This window comes from Moschus berezovskii, chromosome 13 (genome assembly GCF_049115385.1).
Source record: "Moschus berezovskii isolate FMDL1 chromosome 13, NW_MosBer_1.0, whole genome shotgun sequence".
NCBI lineage: Eukaryota > Metazoa > Chordata > Mammalia > Artiodactyla > Moschidae > Moschus > Moschus berezovskii.
Genome location: NC_142472.1, coordinates 69,203,868 through 69,229,659, shown reverse-complemented (window position 1 = coordinate 69,229,659; position 25,792 = coordinate 69,203,868). Strand labels below are relative to the sequence as shown.

Sequence of the window (25,792 nt, the reverse complement as noted above, 5' to 3'; positions counted from 1 at the left end):
CCATTCTAAGGGAGATCAATCCTGGGTGTTCATTGGAAGGACTTATGCTAAAGCTGAAACTCCAATACTTTGGCCACCTCATGCGACGAGTTGACTCACTGGAAAAGACTCTGATGCTGGGAAAGGTTGGGGGCGGGAGGAGAAGGGGACGACAGAGAATGAGATGGCTGGATGGCATCACCGACTCTGTGGACATGAGTTTGAGTGAACTCCGGGAGTTGGTGATAGACAGGAAGGCCTGGCGTGCTGTGATTCATGGGGTCGCGGAGAGTCGGACACGACCGAGAGACTGAACTGAAGACCAAGAAAACATACACAGCACCATCTATCACAAATGCTTATTAGTGGCCTGCACACGTCCACCAAGGAAACCGACACACTCTACCAACTAACCATGCTACTGCTCACCATGCAGATCGGAAACAGCTGCTGCCCTTACCTTTTTATCTGAAGTGATAAGTTTAAACGCTTCTGTTACTTGATGGACTGTGGCACCACCACCAACATCAAGAAAGTTGGCTGGAGTCCCTCCATGGAGTTTTATTATATCCATTGTAGCCATAGCCAAACCAGCACCGTTCACTACCAAGAGAGGAAAATGGTTTGTATAAGAGACAAACATAAAGAAAATAAGATTAACCACTCCAACTCTAATGTAAGAACATGTGGTACCTAGACAGCCTATATTTCCGTCAAGGCCAATGTAGTTGAGATCTGCCTTAGCTGCATCTTTGTCCCTTTCATCTTCCTGGGTCCAGTCCTGCAGGTCAAAGATTTTCTTCTGACGATAAGCTGAATTAGAATCAAAATTAATCTTTGCATCCATACACAGCACTTTAAAGGAAAAAAAGAAAGTGATTTTAATTTCAAGATAGACAAAAAAAAAAAAAATATGCAATAATCAAATTTTTTTTACTTTAGGGAAAAAACACACTTTGTTACTTACTGAAAGTATTTCAACTCATGTTCACAACTGATTCAAACTATCTCCTGAATAAGAATATGTGAGAATTTAAAACTGTCCCATCAAAGTTACTGCTTCTACATCTGTCCTAAGCAACAGATAAAGAAGAAAAACCTCAGAAGCATTTAATGTTCTTTTTAATTACAAACAAATAACAGTCCATGCTCTTAGCTAATTCCATTGCTTGGGTTCTGGGTCCCAACTCAAGGGCACTTTTACAGCAATTCTGCTTTTCTAGCACCATAAATTCCACTCCACTTTTCCATGGGCTAAATTAAACTGGCTTGCAAAAAAAGCTCTTCTTTCCCCCACCTAATAAAAAGAAATGCTTTTACCCACTACCTCCCCGCTTACTCTCCTCTTCCTATACAGCATTATTCACAGAAAATGTTATCTGTTTAAACCTAGGGTCAGCAAACTATGGCCCATGGGCCAGACGCAGCCTGTGCTGGTTTTTTAATGGCCTGTGAGCTAACAAAGGGTTTTACATTTTTATGAATAAAAAGTTATAAAGAAGAAAAAAGAAAAGGAAAAGGAAGAAGGAGAAAAACAGCAGCAACTGAGACTATACATGGCCCACAAAGCCTGAAATACTTATTATCTGCCAATACCTGTGCTTAACTCACTGTACAAAGTTTTCCTCCTGCCATTCTCTTAAATTCACTCTAATCAGGCTTTTACCTGCAGCACTCTACCAAAATGGTCCTTATGAAGGCTAATTCTCTGACTTCATCTTTCAGTATTTTATCCCTTCCTTGCTCCAATCTAACTACAACATTCTCCTTACTCCTGAACAGACAGAGGTGAAAAGAAGCAAGCAGTTTCAGCTGCTGCCCAAAACAAGAGACAAAGTTTGGAGTCAGCCAAATTAACTAACAACAACAAAAGCCAACCATTCTTTCAGAGGAAGAAGACAGAATTCAGCCTCCCAAAATGTCCAGTATAAAAATTACTAGATCTCTTTTAAGAAATAGGAAAATGTAACCAATGGTAAAAAGGAAAAGAAGTCAAAAGAAACAAAACCCAAGATGACTCAAATTTTAAATTATCAGAGAACTGTGAAATAGCTTTTCTAAACATGTTTAAAATGACTTAAAGGAAAACATGTTCACAATAAAGCACTAGGTAAGAAATAGCAGAAAATAAAACTATGAAACAAACCATATTAAAAATCTAAACTGAAAAGTACAATATGTGAAATCACTGATGAATGATAATATATTTCCTAGACTGTAATGCTTCAGATCCCTTGTATTTTCATAATCACTTACAAATTTATAAATTGTGGCATATCTATATATGACAGGATTACAAACATTAAAGTAAATGTTTTAGAAGAATATTTCAGTAAACACAAAAAATGCTCAAGATACGTCAGCAAAAAAATCTGCATATAACTCTATAGTCGACCCTCCATATCTGTAGCTTTGCATCCACAGATTCAACCAACTACAGGCTGTATGGTACTGCTGTACATAGTTACTGGGAAAAAAAAATCTGCATAGAAGTGGACCCTCACAGTTCAAACACATGTTTTTCAACGATCAACTGTGTATCTATTTTTTTTAAATGAGGATTAAGTAACTAATCCTTAGAAGGCCTTCAAGGCAAGATCAAGACAGGTTCACTCAGTTGAGGGTGATTCTCCAATAAAAACAACCTGGGGTGAAATACCTAGGAAGCACATTTCCTAGGCCTGAGCTCTGTAACAGTCAGTAGAACCAGCCACTGACAACTCTGCTACTAAGCAAGGGTGTGTGTAATACCAGTAAGCAGAGCCCACACTCAATTCATAGTGTTCAGGAGGGAAAGCTTTTAAGAGATGCACATATTCGGTTTTTCGCCCCTAGAAATCACAAATGCCAAATTAATTGCCAAAATCACTAGGCCAAAATTAATTTCCTGCTCAGAGATTTCGCTCAACTGATTTAAAGTCCACAAGTAAAATAATCACCCGGCATCCTGGTGAGACTAAAATCAATCGACTCTCCTTCATTCAGCTTTCACTGAGTTTCTACCATGTGCTGTGCTTAGCCACTTAGTCATATCCTCTCTGCAACCCCATGGACTGTAGCCCACCAGGTTCCTTTGTCCATGTGGAGTTTCCAGGCATGAATACCAGAGTGGGTTGCCATGCCCTCCTTCAGGGAATCTTCCCAACCGAGGGATTGAACCCAGGTCTCTCCACATTACAGGCAGATTCTTTACTGTCTGAGACACCAGGGAAGCCTGAGTTTCTACCATGACTCTTCATAAAACGAAGTACATGGTTCTGAGAAATAATTGTGCCTGAGATCATCGTTCCTGGCAGTGGGAATAGCCTAGGTTTGTTTTTTTTTTTCCAAATTTGGTAATGGAGGGTCAAAGCTGTGATAAACTTATATGTATTATTAACCCTTTGTACACCATTAGAGTGCCTGATGAACTCTGGACGGAGGTTCGTGACATTGTACAGGAGACAGGGACCAAGACCATCCCCATGGAAAAAAAATGCAAAAGAGCGAAATGGCTGTCTGAGGAGGCCTTACAAATAGCTGTGAAAAGAAGAGAAGCGAAAAGCAAAGGAGAAAAGGAAAGATATAAGCATCTGAATGCAGAGTTCCAAAGAATAGCAAGGAGAGATAAGAAAGCCTTCCTCAGTGATCAATGCAAAGAAACAGAGGAAAACAACAGAATAGGAAAAACGAGAGACCTCTTCAAGAAAATTAGAGATTCCAAGGGAACATTTCATGCAAAGATGGGCTCGATAAAGGACAGAAATGGTATGGACCTAACAGAAGCAGAAGATATTAAGAAGAGGTGGCAAGAATACACAGAAGAACTGTACAAAAAAGATCTTCCCGACCAAGATAGTCACGATAACGTGATCACTGACCTAGAGCCAGACATCTTGGAATGTGAAGTCAGGTGGGCCTTAGAAAGCATCACTACTAACAAAGCTAGTGGAGGTGATGGAATTCCAGTTGAGCTATTACAAGTCTTGAAAGATGATGCTGTGAAAGTGCTGCACTCAATATGCCAGCAGATTTGGAAAACTCAGCAGTGGCCACAGGACTGGAAGAGGTCAGTCTTCATTCCAATCCCAAAGAAAGGCAATGCCAAAGAATGCTCAAACTACCACACAATTGCACTCATCTCACACGCTAGCAAAGTCATGCTCAAAATTCTCCAAGCCAGGCTTCAGCAATATGTGAATCGTGAACTCCCAGATGTTCAAGCAGGTTTTAGAAAAGGCAGAGGCACCAGAGATCAAATTGCCAACATCCGCTGGATCATGGAGAAAGCAAGAGAGTTTCAGAAAAACATCTATTTCTGCTTCATTGACTATGCCAAAGCCTTTGACTGTGTGGATCACAATAAACTGTGGAACATTCTGAAAGAGATGGGAATCCCAGACCACCTGACCTGCCTCTTGAGAAACCTGTATGCAGGTCAGGAAGCAACAGTTAGAACTGGACATGGAACAACAGACTGGTTCCAAATAGGAAAAGGTGTCCGTCAAGGCTGTATATTGTCACCTTGCTTATTTAACTTGTATGCAGAGTACATCATGAGGAACGCTGGGCTGGAAGAAGCACAAGCTGGAATCAAGATAGATGGGAGAAATATCAATAACCTCAGATATGCAGATGACACTACCCTTATGGCAGAAAGTGAAGAGGAACTCAAAAGCCTCTTGATGAAAGTGAAAGAGGAGAGTGAAAAGGTTGGCTTGAAGCTCAACATTCAGAAAACGAAGATCATGGCATCTGGTCCCATCACTTCATGGGAAATAGATGGAAAAACAGTGGAAACAGTGTCAGACTTTGTTTTTTTGGGCTCCAAAATCACTGCAGATGCTGATTGCAGCCATGAAATTAAAAGACAATTGCTCCTTGGAAGGAAAGTTATGACCAACCTTGATAGTATATTAAAAAGCAGAGACATTACTTTGCCAACCAAGGTCCGTCTAGTCAAGGCAATGGTTTTTCCCGTGGTCATGTATGGATGTGAGAGTTGGACTGTGAAGAAGGCTGATCGCCGAAGAATCGATGCTTTTGAACTGTGGTGTTGGAGAAGACTCTTGAGAGTCCCTTATACTGCAAGGAGATCCAACCAGTCCATTCTAAAGGAGATCAATCCTGGATGTTCATTGGAGGGACTGATGCTAAAGCTGAAACTCCAATACTTTGGCCACCTCATGCGACGAGTTGACTCACTGGAAAAGACTCTGATGCTGGGAAAGGTTGGGGGCGGGAGGAGAAGGGGACGACGGAGAATGAGATGGCTGGATGGCATCACCGACTCTGTGGACATGAGTTTGAGTGTACTCCGGGAGTTGGTGATGGACAGGGAGGCCTGGCGTGCTGTGATTCATGGGGTCGCGGAGAGTCGGACACGACTGAGCGACTGAACTGAACTGACTGAACTGAACACCATTAGAACTGAGGCCCATAAGAGATCTGAAATTCAAATAATGCAACTTCTGAGACTACAGAGAAACTCTACCTATTCCTAAGAAAAAAAAATCCAAACTGCCCTGGCTGAAAGAATTTAAACTGTATCTAGAATTGAACCTCTTATTAATGAAAATACTCAAGAAATTAGCAAGAACATTAATTTCTTTGAATTTCTAACTCAGATAAAAGAATCTGACTTGCGACTTCAGTTCTCTAGGTCCTTTGGACTTTATCACATTTGTGTCTTTATGGAGTTTACTATTAAAGCATCTCAGAGAATTTTACTGCTATATAATCTAATCTCACCCATGAACTTCTGATACTCCAATAGATGACAGGACATAATCTGGAGTCAGAAACAGAAGAGAGTAAATTTCCAGAATTAAGCCTAACACCTTCTTAAACGGCTGACACTGGTATACTGATATGACCCATTTTGGAAATTTCTGGGGGTAAAAATTCAATACCTATAGGTGTGCCAATAACATCCAAAGGAACAAGGGCTGGGACTGAATGATAGCCTCAAAATCAGAACAAGACTACGCAGACAGACAGCTAATCTCTCTTCCTCAAAACTGCCACATCCACCCTGATAGATCACAGAATTGATGGCTGAGCTCAGTGAGTAAAGAAAATACTGTGGAATGTTTGGGAGCAGGTGAGCAAATCCCCCACTCTGGATGTTTCCTTTCACATTCAAAGGGCTCACTAAGTGTAACATCTGTCTCGTCACTGTCTCTTTACTTCTTTCCAGAGGAAGGGAAGTAAATTAACTGTCTAGTTAATCTAGATATTATAAAACTAGACATGCATAATTTAGCTCAATCTTTCTTCCTTTTGGGAGTAAGCTTCCCACAGGGAACAAGCATTTGCAACTGCTATTCCCAAAGCATAACCTATCCCTGAAAGGACTGCCCTGTTAAAGCCTCATATGTGAATAGTTATTAAGTCTGTCTAATCACCGACTCTATGGACATGAGTTTGAGTGAACTCCGGGAGTTGGTGATGGACAGGGAGGCCTGGCGTGCTGTGATTCATGGGGTCGCAAAGAGTCGGACACGACTGAGCGACTCAACTGTGTAATTTAGCTGTAAGATTCATTTTAATTAGAACTCAGGCAGGGAAGACAGGTAGTCACTGGAAGATCTCTCAGAAACCCCAATGATAGCAATGGTATGACAAGCTATTTAAGCAATTCTATTCAAATACATATGTATATTTTTATATTACCCTATGTTTTCAGAGCATTACTAGGAAAGTAAGTCTACAGACTACAAGCTTGCCTCTTAAAATTATTCAAGCAATTAAACCAGTACAAATTAACAGGTATACTTCAACTCTATGCAGCAGATATGTTCCAAAAGAACTGTGCACAAAGGAGATAATTCTAAATTTAGTTATTCAAAATGTCCTTAAACTACTATTTTAAGGAATACTATGATAATTTCCCAAAATGTATATACTATCTTGTCATATGGTAACTTAGTACAAAAGGAGACAAATATCTATATTTCCTATTTTTTAAAATATTACTTTCAAAACTCAATATGTACCTCCTAAATAAAACGTATCAACCTGTAGATGTTGAGAACTACCCAGAGTACACTGATCCGAAGCCTCCATCCAAAATACATAAAAGGTACTGTGAGAAATGTATTTGTATTAACAGAGCCTGAGCCTGAATTCATCTGTAATATAAACCCTTCTCCTCTCCATTCCCACTGCCTCTGTTACCTTCTGTTTGGACTACACTAAGTTTCTTAGCCTAAAACACTGCTGTTGTTGTTTATAGTCGATAGGTCATGCAACCCCATGGAATTTAGCCTGTCAGGCTCCTCTGTCCATGTAATTTCCCAGGCAAGAATACTGGAGTGTATTGCCATTTCCTTCTCCAGGGGATCTTTCTGACCCACGAATTGAACCTGGCCTCCTGGCTCATTGGTGAAAAATCTGCCTGCCAATGCAGGAGACTCAGGAGATGCGGGTTCAATCCCTTGGTCAAGAAGATCCGCTGGAGAAGGAAATGGCAACTCACTCCAGTATTCTTGCCTGGGAAATCCCATGGACAGGAGAGCCTGGTGGGGGTCTACAGTCCATGGGGTCACAAAGAATTGGATTGAGCACACAGTACACATATTCTCCTGCATTGGTAGGCAGATTATTTACCACTGAGCCACCAGGGAAGTCCCAGCCTAAAAGATTACCCTAACAGCTAATCCTTTACTACTCCAATACTGCTGATATACTACTCTCTACTCAAAATATCCCTGTCATACAACTGTGTCATATGTAAGAGTACGAATTCTGCAGTAGACTATTTGGATTCACAGTCCAGCTCTACCATTAGCCATGTGTCCCTGGGTAAGCCACTGAAACCTCTGGATAACTCAGTTTCCTACCCTATTAAGTAAGGATACTAATAGTACCTACCCTCACAGAACTGTTATAAACATCTAATGAACTGCTGCTGCTGCTGCTGCTAAGTCACTTCAGTCGTGTCCGACTCTGTGTGACCCCATAGACGGAAGCCCACCAGGCTCCTCCGTCCCTGGGATTCTCCAGGCAAGAACACTGGAGTGGGTTGCCATTTCCTTCTCCAATGTGTGAAAGTGAAAAGTGAAAGCGAAGTCGCTCAGTCGTGTCCGACCCACAGCGACCCCACGGACTGCAGCCCACCAGGCTCCTCCATCCATGGGATTCTCTAGGCAAGAGTACTGGAGTGGCTTGCCATTGCCTTCTCCGTCTAATGAACTACAGGGTCTAAATTTGAAAAGCTCTTACAACAGTGCATGGCACAAAGTATTTGCTATGTTTTTGTTAAATAGAGGGAAAATATTTTTAAAAAAGAAAAAAAACTTTACTGTAGGAAACCAAAGTATACTTAAAATGTCTCTTTTGTATGGTCAAAATTCAAAACTAAGTACTATGAAAGAAGAAACTGAAAACAAACCAAAACATGGGAGACAAGCTGAAACACAGTAGCGATATTCTTCACAGACTAAGGAAAACAAATACAACGACAGAATTAAAATCAACAGAATGAAGAACAAAATCAAAAGTCTCTGTGTAGCAGCAATAAACAGTAAGAAAATACAATGGCAGAAAAAATCCTATTCAAAACAGCAACAAAAAATATATTTCTACAAATAAATCTAAAAAGAAATACCTTCCAAAAGATGCCTTATTTTAAAAAACATAAATGGAAAAAAACTATTTCTAGTTGGAAAAACTGACTTCTAGATGTCAATTTTCCCCCAACAATTTATAGGAATGATACAATTCTCATAAAATTCCAGCATGATTGGTTTTGAAACATGAAAAAAAGATTCTAAAGGTTGCCTAGCAATAGGAATTAGTAATTTGACATCCAAGTACGAAATGAAGGACTAAAGGCTTTAAGGAATCTGAGAATTTCTAAACCGCATGAAAGTTTAGACTTCTACAGTGCATATGAACACGCACCCATGGGAACACTGGTTTGATTCCTTGGTGAGTGTTACTGCTTTCATACAATTTTCACTGCATTTCTTAAAATTTGTCCTTGACCCACAACGGGTTAAGTAATGCCAATCTAAAAGAATAAATAGGCTAAGAACTGCCTCCCTAAAAAAAAAAAAAGGAAAAAAAAAAGTTTTATACAGATTAATTCTCCTACACAAATTATTAAAATTTCATTTTTAAAATGTGCATCAGCCCTCACTCTTTAAAAAAATTAATTAATTTCAGTTTTATGAACTACCTCTATAATCACAAGAGAATTTACTTCTTTGTCTTTATACAACCTTATAAATGACCACCTAAAAATTGATTTCTACAATAATAAATAGAACTTTTATGAAAGAGTTCTACAAATGCTTAAGGAGATTAGAAATGTCCAAAGAAACGTGAAACAAAATCTAACAAATCACAGCAAGAGAAGCAATTAACATGAAATATCAAGAAAAACTTAGGCTACAATAAAGCAGCTTATATTTTTAGAATATCTATACAGGGAAGGGATGATAATTCAAAATCTGACTTACCTTTTAAACACATATAAAAGGAAAGCAGTCAAAGTGATAAGCTAATCTTTTTTCCCTAATATTAAAAGGATTCCGTATCAAAATACACTCTTTGTACAAAAACAATCATGTCTCTAAAGTCTAAAACCTGGGGAGATTAAAATGGCTAATTCCCCCAAACTCTAACTATTTATCCACTACCATGCTAAATACTCTAATTCAACACTACCCAGCAGAACTTTTTGCAAGAATGAAATTGTTCTGTATGTGTGCTAATGCACTAAGCACATGTGGCTACAGAGCACCTGAAATGTAACTAGTGCAACTGAGACATATTTTAATCTTCAGTTCAGCCGCTCAGTCGTGACCAACTCTCCGCGACCCCATGAATCACAGCACGCCAGGCCTCCCTGTCCATCACCAACTCCGGGAGTTCACTCAAACTCATGTCCACCAAGTCGGTGATGCCATCCAGCCATCTCATTCTCTGTCGTCCCCTTCTCCTCCCGCCCCCAATACATCCCAGCATCAGAGTCTTTTCCAGTGAGTCAACTCTTCGCATGAGGTGGCCAAAGTATTGGAGTTTCAGCTTTAGCATAAGTCCTTCCAATGAACACCCAGGACTGATCTCCCTTAGAATGGACTGGTTGGATCTCCTTGCAGTCCAAGGGACTCTCAAGAGTCTTCTCCAGCACCACAGTTCAAAAGCATCAATTCTTCGGCAATCAGCTTTCTTCACAGTCCAACTCTCACATCCATACATGACCACGGGAAAAACCATCTGGTCCCATCACTTCATGGGAAATAGATGGAAAAACAGTGGAAACAGTGTCAGACTTTATTTTTTTGGGCTCCAAAATCACTGCGGATGCTGATTGCAGCCATGAAATTAAAGGACGCCTTCTCCTTGGAAGGAAAGTTATGACCAACCTTGATAGTATATTAAAAAGCAGAGACATTACTTTGCCAACCAAGGTCCGTCTAGTCAAGGCTATGGTTTTTCCCGTGGTCATGTATGGATGTGACAGTTGGACTGTGAAGAAAGCTGATCACCGAAGAATTGACGCTTTTCAACTGTGGTGCTGGAGAAGACTCTTGAGAGTCCCTTGGGCTGCAAGGAGATCCAACCAGTCCATACTAAAGGAGATCAATCCTGGGTGTTCATTGGAAGGACTGATGCTAAAGCTGAAACTGCAATACTTTGGCTACCTCATGCGACGAGTTGACTCACTGGAAAAGACTCTGATGGTGGGAAAGGTTGGGGGCGGGAGGAGAAGGGGACGACCGAGAATGAGATGGCTGGATGGCATCACCGACTCTGTGGACATGAGTTTGAGTGAACTCCGGGAGTTGGTGATGGACAGGGAGGCCTGGCGTGCTGTGGTTCATGGGGTCACGGAGAGTCGGACACGACTGAGCGACTGAACTGAACTGAACTGAACTGACTAGACAGACCTTGGTTGGCAATGTAATGTCTCTGCTTTTTAATATACTATCTAGGTTAGTCATAACTTTCCTTCCAAGGAGTAAGTGTCTTTTAATTTCATGGCTGCAATCAGCATCCACAGTGATTTTGGAGCCCAAAAAAATAAAGTCTGACACTATTTCCACTGTGTCTCTATTTCCCATGAACTGATGGGACCAGATGCCATGATCTTCAATTCATTTTAACTGCCACATGTGACTGTTAGCTGCCATACAGTGCAACTTTAATATAAAGTGTTTGTTTAATATGTCTCTTTGTTCACATTCACTCTTTTCAAATCTTCACATTCACTCTTTTCATTACAAAACAAGCTTTTACATAGGAATACCTGGAATGTTAGGTCCATGAATCAAGGCAAACTGGAAGTGGTCAAACAGGAGATGGCAAGAGTGAACGGTGACATTCTAGGAAATCAGTGAACTAAAATGGACTGGAATGGGTGAATTTAACTCAGATGACCATTATATCTACTACTGTGGGCAGGAATCCCTTAGAAGAAATGGAGTAGCCATCATGGTCAACAAAAGAGTCCGAAATGCAGTACTTGGATGCAATCTTAAAAACGACAGAATGATTTCTGTTCGTTTCCAAGACAAACCATTCAATATTACAGTAATCCAAGTCTATGCCCCAACCAGTAATGCTGAAGAAGCCGAAGTTGAACGGTTCTATGAAGACCTACAAGACCTTTTAGAACTAACACCCAAAAAAGATGTCCTTTTCATTATAGGGGACTGGAATGCAAAAGTAGGAAGCCAAGAAACACCTGAAGTAACAGGCAAATTTGGAGCACGAAATGAAGCAGTGCAAAGGCTAATAGAGTTTTGCCAAGAGAATGCACTCATCATAGCAAACACCCTCTTCCAACAACACAAGAGATGACTCTACACATGGACATCACCAGATGGTCAACACCGAAATCAGATTGATTATATTCTTTGCAGCCAAAGATGGAGAAGCTGTATACAGTTAGCAAAAACAAGACCAGGAGCTGACTGTGGCTCAGATCATGAACTCCTTATTGCCAAATTCATACTTACATTGAAGAAAGTAGGGAAAACCACTAGACCATTCATGCTGCTGCTGCTGCTGCTAAGTCACTTCAGTCGTGTCCAACTCTGTGTGACCCCAAAGACAGCAGCCTACCAGTCTCCCCTGTCCCTGGGATTCTCTAGGCAAGAACACTGGAGTGGGTTGCCATTTCCTTCTCCAATGTGTGAAAGTGAAAAGTGAAAGTGAAGTCACTCAGTCAAGTCCGACTCACAGTGATCCCATGGACTGCAGCCTACCAGGCTCCTCCATCCATTGGATTTTCTAGGCAAGAGTACTGGAGTGGCTTGCCATTGCCTTCTCCGAGACCATTCATATATGACCTAAATCAAATCCCTTATGATTATACAGTGGAAGTAAGAAATAGATTTAAGGGTCTAGATCTGATAGATAGAGTGCCTGATGAACTATGGACGGAGGTTCGTGACATTGTACAGAAGACAGGGACCAAGACCATCCCCATGGAAAAGAAATGCAGAAAAGCAAAATGGCTGTCTGAGGAGGCCTTACAAATAGCTGTGAAAAGAAGAGAAGCGAAAAGTAAAGGAGGAAAGGAAAGATATAAGCATCTGAATGCAGAGTTCCAAAGAATAGCAAAGAGAGATAAGAAAGCCTTCCTCAGCGATCAATGCAAAGAAATAGAGGAAAACAACAGAATAGGAAAAACAAGAGATCTCTTCAAGAAAATTAGAGATATCAAGGGAACATTTCATGCAAAGATGGGCTCGATAAAGGACAGAAATGGTATGGACCGAACAGAAGCAGAAGATATTAAGAAGAGGTGGCAAGAATACACAGAAGAACTGTACAAAAAAGATCTTCACGACGAAGATAATCACGATGGCGTGATCACTCACCTGGAGCCAGACATCTTGGAATGTGAAGTCAAGTGGGCCTTAGAGAGCGTCACGACGAACAAAGCTAGTGGAGGTGATGGAATTCCAGTTGAGCTATTTCAAATCCTGAAAGATGATGCTGTGAAAGTGCTGCACTCAATATGCCAGCAGATTTGGAAAACTCAGCAATGGCCACAGGACTGGAAAAGGTCAGTCTTCATTCCAATCCCAAAGAAAGGCAATGCCAAAGAATGCTCAAACTACCGCACAATTGCACTCATCTCACACGCTAGCAAAGTCATGCTCAAAATTCTCCAAGCCAGGCTTCAGCAATATGTGAATCGTGAACTTCCAGATGTTCAAGCAGGTTTTAGAAAAGGCAGAGGCACCAGAGATCAAATTGCCAACATCGGCTGGATCATGGAGAAAGCAAGAGAGTTCCAGAAAAACATCTATTTCTGCTTCATTGACTATGCCAAAGCCTTTGACTGTGTGGATAACAATAAACTGTGGAAAATTCTCAAAGAGATGGGAATACCAGACCACCTGACCTGCCTCTTGAGAAACCTGTATGCAGGTCAGGAAGCAAAAGTTAGAACTGGACATGGAACAACAGACTGGTTCCAAATAGGAAAAGGAGTATGTCAAGGTTGTATATTGTCACCCTGCTTATTTAACTTATATGCAGAGCACATCATGAGGAACGCTGGGCTGGAAGAAGCACAAGCTGGAATCAAGATTGCCGGGAGAAATATCAATAACCTCAGATATGCAGATGACACTACCCTTACGGCAGAAAGTGAAGAGGAACTCAAAGGCCTCTTGATGAAAGTGAAAGAGGAGAGTGAAAAGGTTGGCTTGAAGCTCAACATCCAGAGAACGAAGATCATGGCATCTGGTCCCATCACTTTTTGGGAAAGAGATGGGGAAACAGTGGAAACCGCGTCAGACTTTATTTTTTTGGGATCCACAATCACTGCGGATGCTGATTGCAGCCATGAAATTAAAAGACGCTTACTCCTTGGAAGGAAAGTTATGACCAGCCTAGATAGCATATTAAAAAGCAGAGACATTACTTTGCAAACCAAGGTCCGTATAGTCAAGGCTATGGTTTTTCCCGTGGTCATGTATGGATGTGAGAGTTGGACTGTGAAGAAAGCTGATTGCCAAAGAATTGATGCTTTTGAACTGTGGTGTTGGAGAAGACTCTTGAGAGTCCCTTGGACTGCAAGGAGATCCAACCAGTCCATTCTAGAGGAGATCAATCCTGGGTGTTCATTGGAAGGACTGATTCTAAAGCTGAAACTCCAATACTTTGGCCACCTCATGCGACGAGTTGACTCACTGGAATAGACTCTGATGCTGGGAGCGATTGGGGGTAGGAGGAGACTGGGACGACAGAGAATGAGGTGGCTGGATGGCATCACCGACTCGATGGACATGAGTTTGAGTGAACTCCGGGAGTTGGTGATGGACAGGGAGGCCTGGCGTGCTGTGGTTCATGGGGTCGCTAAGAGTCGGACACGACTGAGCACCTGAACTGAACTGAACTGTGTTCACTTCCTTATGAGTTCAATTCCTCAGTGAAGTATATGATAGGGGCTAAATAGATAATCAATGTTTGATGAAAAAAGATACTTTACCAGCTCCATCTGAATCTTCTACCATTGGATTTATTTCTACCATGGTTGCATCGTATTTCAGAAAAAGGTCATAAAGCTTGATCATGTTTTCTGCTGCAGAATCCACAATACTGGCTGGAAATCCCATCTTCTGTGCAAGCTGAAAGCAATATGTCTCTTTATTATAGGAATGCTGCATCACATCCAATCAACATTAAACTGTTGCAAATAAATAACCTTGTAGTATATTATTTAAATAATAAGACTGAATCGAAGACACATTCAGTAAAATGACTAGTAAAATGAGCATTATCCTATTCATTCAAAAATCTACTGAGCACCTAATAAACGCTAGATTCAAAAGATATACAGGTACTTAAACTTCCCTGGTGGCTCAGCTAGTAAAGAATTCGCCTGCAACGTGGGAGACCTGGGTTCGATCCCTGGATTGGGAAGATTCCCTGGAGATGGGAAAGATTACCCACTCCTATATTCTGGCCTGGAGAATTTCATGGACTATATAGTCCATGGGGTCACAAAGAGTCAGACATGACTGAGCGACATTCACTTTCAAGCTTCTAATCCAGTAGAAGAGTTCACAGTCTTGAGCAAAGATTTCTTGCTAAATATACCTGAGGAGCTTTTTAAAAAATACATATACCAAGGTCTCAACCCAGAGGCTGTGGTTCACAAGTTCTATAGGTGATCAAAAATCTATAATTTTTTAAAGTTTTATAAGCAGTTTTGAACCTACAGAAGAAGCTACATGTATGGAAGTGACATTTCTCTTTTTTTTACCCTAACTGCCACAGCTGCTCAGGAATCCTCTGGAGGAGTTTTCTCCTGTTTTCCAACTGTTATCTAAAACTACAATACATTTAAATTTTAATAATAGAAAATATTAAATTCTTTGAAAGTGAATGTGATTTTTGCAAGAAGTCAAACATAAACAATTAAATACAAATAAAATAAAGTGGATGATCTAATTGAGAAAAGCCATTTGGGGTTACGACATTTCAAAAAAAAGAATAAGAATTAAAAGTACCATTTTATTTAGAAAGATTTCAGAGGTCACAATCTACTGTTTTAAATTTAAACATCTGAGAATTTCAAAAGAATTCTGATCAGCCCAGTATGACATCAGTTTGTCTCACATTATACCGAGTAGTATTTCCGTTCATCCATCACTCAAAAAGCTACAGACTTAGTAGATTATTCCTTCAAATATTGTTGTAAATCAAGTGTTTTCTCTCTCATCTAAATTCAAGACTCGAGTTACCACTCTCATATAACTATCTAATGAGTCAAATCTCTGTCCCCTTTAAACATTTATACCACTCACTTGCCTAAATGACTTGCTTCACGCTTTATCAGGGAGGTCTCTGTATCAGTCAAAATTCCTGCTCTACTGTACTTCAATACCATTAGCTTCGTTTGACAGTCTCCTGATAAGAGATGTTAATTTCATTCAAACTTTAATACTCAAAACTTCTTTTTAAGATGGGTCACTTATTTTTTATATATAAACAATTTAATAGCAATATTACAAACATTACCAAGCAACTCTCACACAGCATAATTAACTTCATACTTAAGTTTTTGTCTTGGAGATCTCTTTTTGAGAGAGGAATGTAACGAGAGAAAGAGGCACACGAGAAGGATGGTATAGAAAACTAGTGAAATTGCTGCAAATTTTACTGCACATGTGAATACACTGAGAGAAAGCCCACAGCTTAATCAGATTCTCAAAAGCACCCATAAAACCCCCAAAGTAAAACCACTGATCTATCATAGGGATATATGAGATAGTGCCCCTACCATTCCATACAATGTACAGGAAATAAAGGGGGGACAGGAACACATTAAATGTCACCATGCAGACATAAAATCCAGAGTATGAAAACAAAGTATTATCACTCCAGGTTCTTCAACAAATGGAAGAAAATGGATGAAGAAAGTGAAGAAAAGGAAACCTATAAGCTATTAACAGAAGACGACCTATGAGACCTATTAACCAACTGTAATGAAGGAATATATGTGGATGCCAACTCAAACAGATTCTAAAAGAAAAAAAAACAAAACAAAACAAGAGACAACTAGGGAACTGGATTGACTGGATAAGTGAAGATACTGATTTTACTAGGTATGGCTATGGTACGTATAGTGGCTCTTTTAAAAGAATCCTTATCTTTTAAAAATACATATTAAAATATTTATGGAGGATATGAAGTAAAATTCTGATCAGTTCAGTTCAGTTCAGTCGCTCAGTCGTGTCCGACTCTCCGCGACCCCATGAATCACAGCACGCCAGGCCTCCCTGTCCATCAGCAACTCCCGGAGTTCACTCAAACTCATGTCCACAGAGTCGGTGATGCCATCCAGCCATCTCATTCTCTGTCATCCCCTTCTCCTCCTGCCCCCAACCTTTCCCAGCATCAGAGTCTTTTCCAGTGAAGTCAACTCGTCGCATGAGGTGGCCAAAGTATTGCAGTTTCAGCTCTAGTATCAGTCCTTCCAATGAACACCTAGGATTGATCTCCTTTAGAATGGACTGGTTGGATCTCCTTGCAGTACAAGGGACTCTCAAGAGTCTTCTCCAACACCACAGTTCAAAAGCAAAATGCTGTAGATACTTCTAAAAAGTTTCCACTTCAAGTAACATACCCTGATACTCAAAAAAAATGTTTTCAGAAGTTTTATCAAGCACTTCACTTACATAAAATTAATTCTCTTAAGTGTTGCAATTATCCAATTAAAAGCTAGAAATGTTTCATAACACAACATACCTGGACAGCTTGTTCCTTTTTGATGCCTTCTACGATATCGATAGGCTCTTTAACTATGGCCTCGGGAGTCTCAGCAGCAACGTCTTCAATGTTGACACCACCATGAGAACTTCCTATCAATACAGGACCCTAGCAGGAAGGGAAACAGAAAAAACATCCAGATTTTATTTTGGACCCATCAATAAAATCTTAAAATTTATGGATAGTATCGAACTTATACATCTGTCACTCCACATTATTTTTAAACACCCTTGAGAATTTATTTTTGCATCTCCTACAGTGTTCTTTGAAACATTCAATTGAAATAATGGAAAAGAAATGAAAAGGAGGAGGAAGACATTGTCTTACCTGTGAGGGGAAAAGGATTAAAAATATACACAAAATGTATACCAAACAACATAAACATACACGTATATGTGAAATATAACCTCTACATTTCTCACAAGAACTGAAGGGACATTAAAGTATTGTTTAAAGAATATTTTAAAAAATAACAGAAACGGTTTACTGATATTTAAAAGGGAAAGTCTAATGAAAAAACGTTCCAATTTATAATCTCTAGGCTACTGGAGGTCAGTGAAAAAGAAAGCTATCTACCTTCAAAGAAGAGCTCCAGCTATTATCATGAAGAATATAATAAAGTAAGACACAAACATTAACCAATTAAGTTAACTTTTAAGTCTCCTAAGATCAGTTAAGGAAAAAACCTTGAAGCAAAATTATCTAATAGATTTGCCAATCTATGTACAAAACTGGAAATAATCTTAACATGCAAAAATAGGAAATGGTAAAAACATTCTACTGAAGATTCTTTAATGCTTCTGGAAAGGAAAATGATTCTGTAGTATAATCTGGGGGTAAAAAGGTACAAAACCCTAGATTCTACACTCAATTTTTTTTTTAACATAAAGTGTGTTTAAATGTGCACCCTCCCACTATTCACAGACACACAAAAAGATAAGAAATAAAACATTAAATAAGACTTCCATTATTTTATTTTGTTATTTGTGTCACTATTTGGAGACTGAACATTTTCTAAAAAAAGAAAATTTCTACAGTGAATATATGATTAATTCAGGAAAGAAAAAAAAAAACCTAAAGACTAACTTCACTTTTCTACCCCAGCATCTAAATGTTTCAGTAACAAATTCATTTCAAGATACAAGGTAAAGAAATAATATTATTGGGTTGGCCAAGATCTTCGTCCGGTTTTTTAAGTAAAAATAAAAGGCACATTTGATCTCTGTCAACTTCAACTGGTCTACCTGACCGAGCAGCACTGTCCAGTGAAAAATATCCAGCACACACTCAGGTATTTAAAAATGAAATGATATGACATCTTGAATTTGCTTTAAAATTCATGGTGGATTTACTGTGAGTTGATAATTATTCAAGCTAGGTCTTGGATACGTGCATGGTGGATAGACTCATGTCACTATTTTTTGTATGGTTTAAACTTTTCTAGAATAAAAGATTTTTTTAAAGCAAAATAGCTTCTAAGTTTAGTATGATTTTCTTATATGAAAACTTGGTTTGGAATAGAATACTTGTCATTCATTAGTCAATTACCTGCTCTATCAGTCACATATGTTGTTTCCCAAACCACTCCCAAATTTAGATGCTTAAAATAAAGTCATTTATAAAAAAAAAAAAAAATATCCAGCACAAACCTTCACAAACCAATTCTGACAAATTCACTCAGTCACAGCACCTTAGGCATACACTGCACAAATCTTTTTTGTGTATTTCAGTCGCGTTTTTACTTTCTTGAAACAATAAAGCATAATATGAAAAAACACTGCTTTTTTCTTCCATCTTCAACATTAAAATGGCTATACAAAAATTCACCAATTGTGATGTGTGTTTTTTTTAAAGCTCACTGATCTGACAGCTGTCACAACACAATCTAACAAAAGTGTTTCAAATGAAATTAAAAACTAAGCACTACTCAGTTCAGTTCAGTCGCTCAGTCGTGTCCGACTGCTGTCTTAATGGAAAAAACTGAATGAACCTCTTGGCCAAACCAAAATATTCATTACTGTTTGAAGAACAATACAGTGTTTCAAATCCTCAAAATACAGCAATAGCCAAAGAGATGCGGCTGGAGTATTTATTATTTTTTTAAAAAGAGTTATTATACCTAGGCAAAAAAAGATTTTTAAAAAGTATCAATCTTCAAGGAAAAAAAACTGTGTGGTAGAGGAACAAGGATGGGTAGAAGATTTACACTTCCCTGTACATCTTTGTACCTTTTAAATGTAATATTACATGACTAGATTTCAACACTGTTGTTACTGTTCAGTGGCTAAGTTGTGTCCGACTCTTTGCGACCCCATGGACTGCAGCATGCCGGGGTTCCCTGTTTTCACTATCTCCAGGAGGTTGCTCAAGCTCATGTCTACTGAGTCAACGATGCCATCCAACCATCTCATTCCTTGTCGTCCCCTTCTCCTCATGCCCTCAATCTTATCCTGCAACATAGTCTTTTCCAATAAGTCGGTTCATTGTATCAGGTGTCCAAAGTACTGGAGCTTCAGCTTCAGCATCAGTCCTTCCAATTATTATCCAGGGTTAAATGAATATTCAGGGTTGATTTCCTTCAGGATTGACTGGTTTGATCTCCTTTCTGTGCAAGGCACTCTCAAGAGTCTTCTCCAACACCACATTCGAAAGCACCAATTCTTCTGTGCTCAGCCTTCTTTATAGTCCAACTCTCACATCCATACATGAATACTGGAAAAACCATAGCTTTGACTACATGGACCTTTGTGGGTAAAGTGATGTCTCTGCTTTTTAATACACTGTCTAGGTTTGTCATTGCTTTTCTTCCAAGGAGCAAGAGTCTCAATTTCATGGCTGCAGTCACCATCTGTAGTGTTTTGCAGCCCAAGAAAATAAAGTCTGTCACTGTTTCCATTTTCCCCCCATTTATCTGCCATGAAGTGATGGGACCAGATGCCATGATCTTAGTTATGATACACATAAAAGCAGTTGAAGACAGTACATTTTATATGCTATGTTTCTGATCACAACTTAAAAAAACGACAGCTCTAGACCACAAGCTCAGTGAGCTTCTGAGGTTGCATAATACTCTGCATGCTGTCACATATTAGTATGTGAGCAAGGTGACACAACTCTGAAGCAAATGAAAACTTTAAGTGTGGGACTCGCTCAGACCGTGCCCTGTGCATCTCCATTTGGCTGGTTCTGGCTTTTATCCTTTGGCTATAATAAAAATGTAATCACAAAAACAGTATTTTCCTAAGGTCTGTGGGTCATTCTAGCAAATTATGAACCTGAGGGATACCAGGAATCCCTAAATTTGTTGCCAGTTAGTCAGAAGTGAGGATGACCTGGAGACGCTGAACTTGCAACTGATATCTGAAGTGAGGGCAGTCATGCAGAGGAATGTGCCCTTAACCTGTGAAGTCTGGCTCAACTCTGGGGACCCTGGTGTCAGAACTCACTGCAACACGCACTCACACACATTTTAACAAAAGAATTCACTGTGCCTTTCTGAAACTAAAGAAGAAAACAGAAGCAAGCTCAAGGAAAGGGAAATGTTTGAAATTAAAAGTATAATTTTTACTTTCTCTGCTGCTGCTGCTAAGTCACTTCAGTCATGTCCGACTCTGTGTGACCCCATAGACGGAAGCCACCAGGCTTCCCCGTCCCTGGGATTCTCCAGGCAAGAACACAGGAGTGGGTTGCCATTTCCTTCTCCAATGTGTGAAAGTGAAAAGTGAAGTCGCTCAGTCATGTCCGACTCTTAGCGACCCCATGGACTGCAGCCTACCAGGCTCCTCCATCCATGGGATTTTCTAGGCAATAGTACTGAAGTGGCTTGCCATTGCCTTCTCCGTTACTTTCTCTACAAACTTCAAATGAAAAGGCACTCTTCATTTCCTCCCTAGAAAGGCCATTCATAATTACAAGCTTTTACAGAGATCTAAAAAGAGAGGAAAAAATTCAGATTTAAGAGTCTATCTACTACTGTCCTGCTACTGAAGTATAATATAGATGAATTAATCTACAGATAACTCCCAAATATTTCATTCAAAAGAAGAGGCAGAATGAATAAACTTTTAGAGTTTATTTGAACATTTTATTTTAGTTTTACCGTCCTTTTCTTCTCATATCTACTAATAAGAGAAGAGCCACGTAAAAGGCAGCACTACTGGGGGAAAGTAGTTAATATTAGATTCTCACTAAAGTAATGACTAGATCTCTAAGAGCTGGCTGCAAGTTAGAGAAAAATCTACAAAATACATACGAAATTAAATATATAACAGAAAGTGAACTGCTCTTTGTACTAATTCCCTGACTAATTAGAAAGAAACCCCCAAATCTGTAGCCAACTGTTCTGAAGAAAGCTTACATAGGAAAACAAGAAAGAGATCTGTTAAATCAGTGGCTGTAGTTTTGCATATGGTCATGCCTGTTGAATGAACTGGTAGTTCAAATACTCTGCTTTTTAACTCTGAAATTTTAGTGATAAACTTTAAGAACAGTAAGTTCTGGCAAAGAATTGTAATTTCAAGTAAATTAATAATGCTATTTTCACATTCTTGGCCTAAATTTCTCTTTTCTTGTTGGTCTTACGAAGTTTTGCCTTAAAATGGAACTGAATTTAAAATTATATGACAAAGAAACCACTTTATATATCTCTTTTTAAAGAAATAAAAGTATGAAAAATAAAATTTGGAATTCTTGCAGCACATTTTATATCTAATCCAAGAAAGTAAAAAAAAAAAACTGACAGAGTTAAATGTACCATTCATTTACAGCAGCCTGCAATGTTTTACTAGAAAAATTAAGTAGCAAATATAATTTGTTAAATTAGATTTATCTCAGTCCAAAAGTACCCAATGGGCACTAGGCAAATGTTAAGCAATCTGATTTTTTTTTAAAGTGCCAAAATACTGAAGAGGAACTTAAAATCGATTTTTGGGGGCACATCAACCCTATGGTACATATCTGCTCAGGCTTCCTTATGTGATACACACTAAAGAAGACTAGTAGAGCTTATGATTCATCTCCTGAAAACAGATAAGCAACCAAATCAATTTTTAAAGACCTATTAACTCAGAAGCATATGACTTTAATTCAATCAAAATGTGCTTTTCAATTTAAATGGCTGACTTATTTTTTGTTGTTTAATAGGGAACTGTCCACAGGGATTCCCAAAATAGTTCATTATACCCCCAAAAGTAACACCAACCAACTTCACATTGGTCTAACAAGATAGTATCAAAGTACATTATAATGTCTTTGGCTGAATGGTTCAACTAGTACTACTGAATTTTTAGCATGAATTACTACAACTATATATTACTTGTACAAATGAAATAAAAACAGCTTTCCTTAATAAGATGAGTTCTCTGAAAATTCAAGTTCTTAAAATGAATTCAAATTTGATCATTTTCTCTATTGCTTTAACATATCTTTAATAAAACATGTTCACTGTGTTATAGCTGTATCTTTAATACATATTCAGTTTGCTACATTTATTCCCATCAAAATGAGCTACTCTGAATGTGTAATATAACAGGACTCATTATCTCAAACTGTTTAGGCACATGTATCCTGTTCCGGGCTATAACAAAAAGTAAAAACATAATAACTAGCAGAATGATAGATGTTGATATATAACATCACTGAAAAGGAAAAGAAAATGTAGAAAAACATAAATGAATTTGTAAAAACATAATTTTTATAAATGTTTGTAATATACAAGATTACTGTCATGGGATTTCTAAAGCAACTTACAAAAGTAAATTCTATCACATGAAGAAACCTAGAGGTAAACACATCACTTCCAAACAAAGCAATGCTTTTTATCTTAGATCCTGAGTGGATTTTTACTACCATCTAGTGTTATACCTTAAGAAATACTTTCTTATAAAAATTACAAGTTACAAAAGACATTTTATAATATCACTCAAAAATTATTAGAAGACTTAATTAAATGTTAAAAAAACCAACAACACAGTATGGAAAACAGATATTTTTTTAAAAGATGTTTTATATAAGGAAAGAGTTTCATGACTTAAAATTTCTGTCATATTACCAATTGTATAATTTAGTGATGTTCTACATCAAATCTTGACCAGGGCTACCAAGTATGAACCCACTCTGCTTCAAAAGACTAGCTAGTTAGCACACAGATTCAGCTCAAAAAACTTAACCAAGGCATTCAGAAAGCCAGATAATTATACTATAAAATGATTCTCAACACCCTCTCCCAAGTACAAGGTCTACGAAAGAAATTTCTCTTCCCGTGATGCCTTAAATTCATTACTACCATATTAAGTTCCATAAAGAAAGCAAGGCAGAATAAGGTTATGTTTCAAAGAAACATATTGTTTGCTACTGAATATCTTCCTTCAACTTACCCAGTAGCAGGTCATCATGAAACAAACCTCAAAGTATAAAAATACCAAGAAGTTGAAAAAGACAAAGATGAAGCCAGAGGTACACATTCTCTTAGTGGATCCAGAGACTTTCTCTTTGGTTAGACTATTTTACTGTGCTAGAAGTTATTTTCTCAATTAATGGAATCTAAAGGTGAATCAGAGATGATTTAAGCTGCTCTTAGCAAATTAACAATTTAGAAATTTTGTGAGTTTTATTTCAGCATGGTTTTACTTACAGTTTTTATTACACAAGATTCTATTAAGTTTTACGGCATTAATCATGTTGCTTTTTTAAAGAAAAACATTGTTCTCTTGACATATACAAATACATTATGGACCAGACCTTTTAAATCTTTCCCATATAAATAAGAATAATCAACTTTTGAAACTGAATGTAATAAGATCATCCTAAATGCATCATGTCTACAATTACTCACTTGAAATGACCTTTCCATTGTGATTGCAAAGTAGTATTCTCTCCTGGGATATCTTCGTTCACAAACCAATACTTGATTGCATATCCTGCCCTTTTCTCCTGTTTGCTTGGTAAACAACTTTTTCCCAATCATTTGTGAGGAAACAGCTTTTGCTTCTTCTGGACTAAAATAAGAAAAAGAACTCAAACTCTTTTCTCCTCCAAGTGAGATAAATAAAAGCACATGACAGCCAAAACCTTATCTCACCTACTACTTAAATCTCAGTATTTTTATCAATTCAATAAGGGCATCTTTTATATTATTATTTCTTTAACAGTGATGATTTAAAAAAAAAAACAACTTACGAGAAAACTATCTTCACTCCTCCTTTAAGGCCACTTTCAAATGTTCCTTTTCCTCTGCCACCAGCCAAAACTTGCGCCTTTATCACAACATCTTTTGAACCTAGAAGAAAAACACTTCTATCAGATATAAAGCATGGAGCAGCACATGACACACAATACTCTATTAAACATACATATTTAGCAATCTTACTAAACATAGTAAATTAAAGATCCATTTACCCACAATGTTGAAAAATGAGGCACTCCATGTACACAGATTTTCTAGATTAGGACACTAAAATATTCACCACCTAAAGATTCACAAACTTAAAAAAATCAGCCACTCATATTAAACCATTTCTTAAGCATACTGAAAACGTTTACCTTTATTTGGTACATTAAATATTAATTACTCTGCAAGGTACTAAATTTACAAAATTGAGAGTCTAATACCTTCCTAACAGTTTCCTCCCTCCCTGTTGATATGTAAACTTGCTATCCTATGAAAATCTGAGGTATAAATGCTGCTTTGAGTAGAAATGTACCGTGACTTTCAGGGGAAGTCCCACGACTGACACCAGTTCACACCGTCCCACTTACTCTCCAGCTGTGCTGTTGTGAGGGGGATGACGGGAATTAGGGCATGTTAATCCAAAGATTCCAGAATGTTATGCTTCCAAGTCTTTAAGACATTTTTTCAGAAAATAATCTGAATTTTTCTTCTGTAACAGGTAAACTGATCTCTTTTCCTTCCTTTTCCAACATGATGAAGAAAATTATCAAACTAGCTGTTTAGCTTAGGTACTACTCTTCATGATCCAGAGCAACACTTTTTAGAGGTGCATTCTGTCTCCCGAGACAGGCAGAATTTCAGAGCCTCCTCATTTTGCTTCTCGTGAATCCGCAGAATCCACCTGCCAGTGCAGAAGACAAGGGTTTGATCCCTGGGTGGGGAAGAGCCCCTGGAGGAGGAAATGGCAACCACTCCAGTACTCTTGCCTGGAAAAATCCATGGACAGAGGAATCCAGTCCATAGGGTCTCAAAGTCAGTCATGACTGAGCACAAATGTTGCTCAGTTACACTGTTACAGCAGTGTAACACCACTATTACATTACAAAAAACAACCTTTGAGGTCAGGATTAAGGACACTGTCATCTTATTTGTTGCATCCCCAGCACAAAGAGGTCCCTGGGATGTAACGACCACTCCATAAATGTGTATCTCAATAGGCTAAAGATGGGAATTCTACCACCAGGAAAGGCCAGTCTCTAACATGCATATACCAAACCAAATGAGAGGGCACCCTCACCTGATCAAGGAGGTAACAAATACAGATTGTGATCAAATAAGAAATGATCAAAAATTTACACTGGAACAATTACTACAAAATGTTTAGACTTCCCTGGTAGCTCAGCTGGTAAAGAATCCCCC

General features: G+C 38.6%; 1 protein-coding gene across 1 annotated transcript in view; it reads right to left on the bottom strand.

Moving 5' to 3' along the window:
* Positions 1 to 25,792, bottom strand: part of SUCLA2 (succinate-CoA ligase ADP-forming subunit beta) — a 49,658-nt gene that overhangs the window by 9,794 nt on the left and 14,072 nt on the right. The window contains exons 3-8 of the mRNA XM_055426094.2: positions 24,382 to 24,481; positions 24,038 to 24,200; positions 17,185 to 17,313; positions 14,420 to 14,558; positions 673 to 834; positions 440 to 582 (exon numbers count right to left, since the gene is read on the bottom strand). Of these exons, the coding sequence (XP_055282069.2) occupies positions 440 to 582; positions 673 to 834; positions 14,420 to 14,558; positions 17,185 to 17,313; positions 24,038 to 24,200; positions 24,382 to 24,481 (836 nt within the window). The remainder of the gene's footprint in view (positions 1 to 439; positions 583 to 672; positions 835 to 14,419; positions 14,559 to 17,184; positions 17,314 to 24,037; positions 24,201 to 24,381; positions 24,482 to 25,792) is intronic.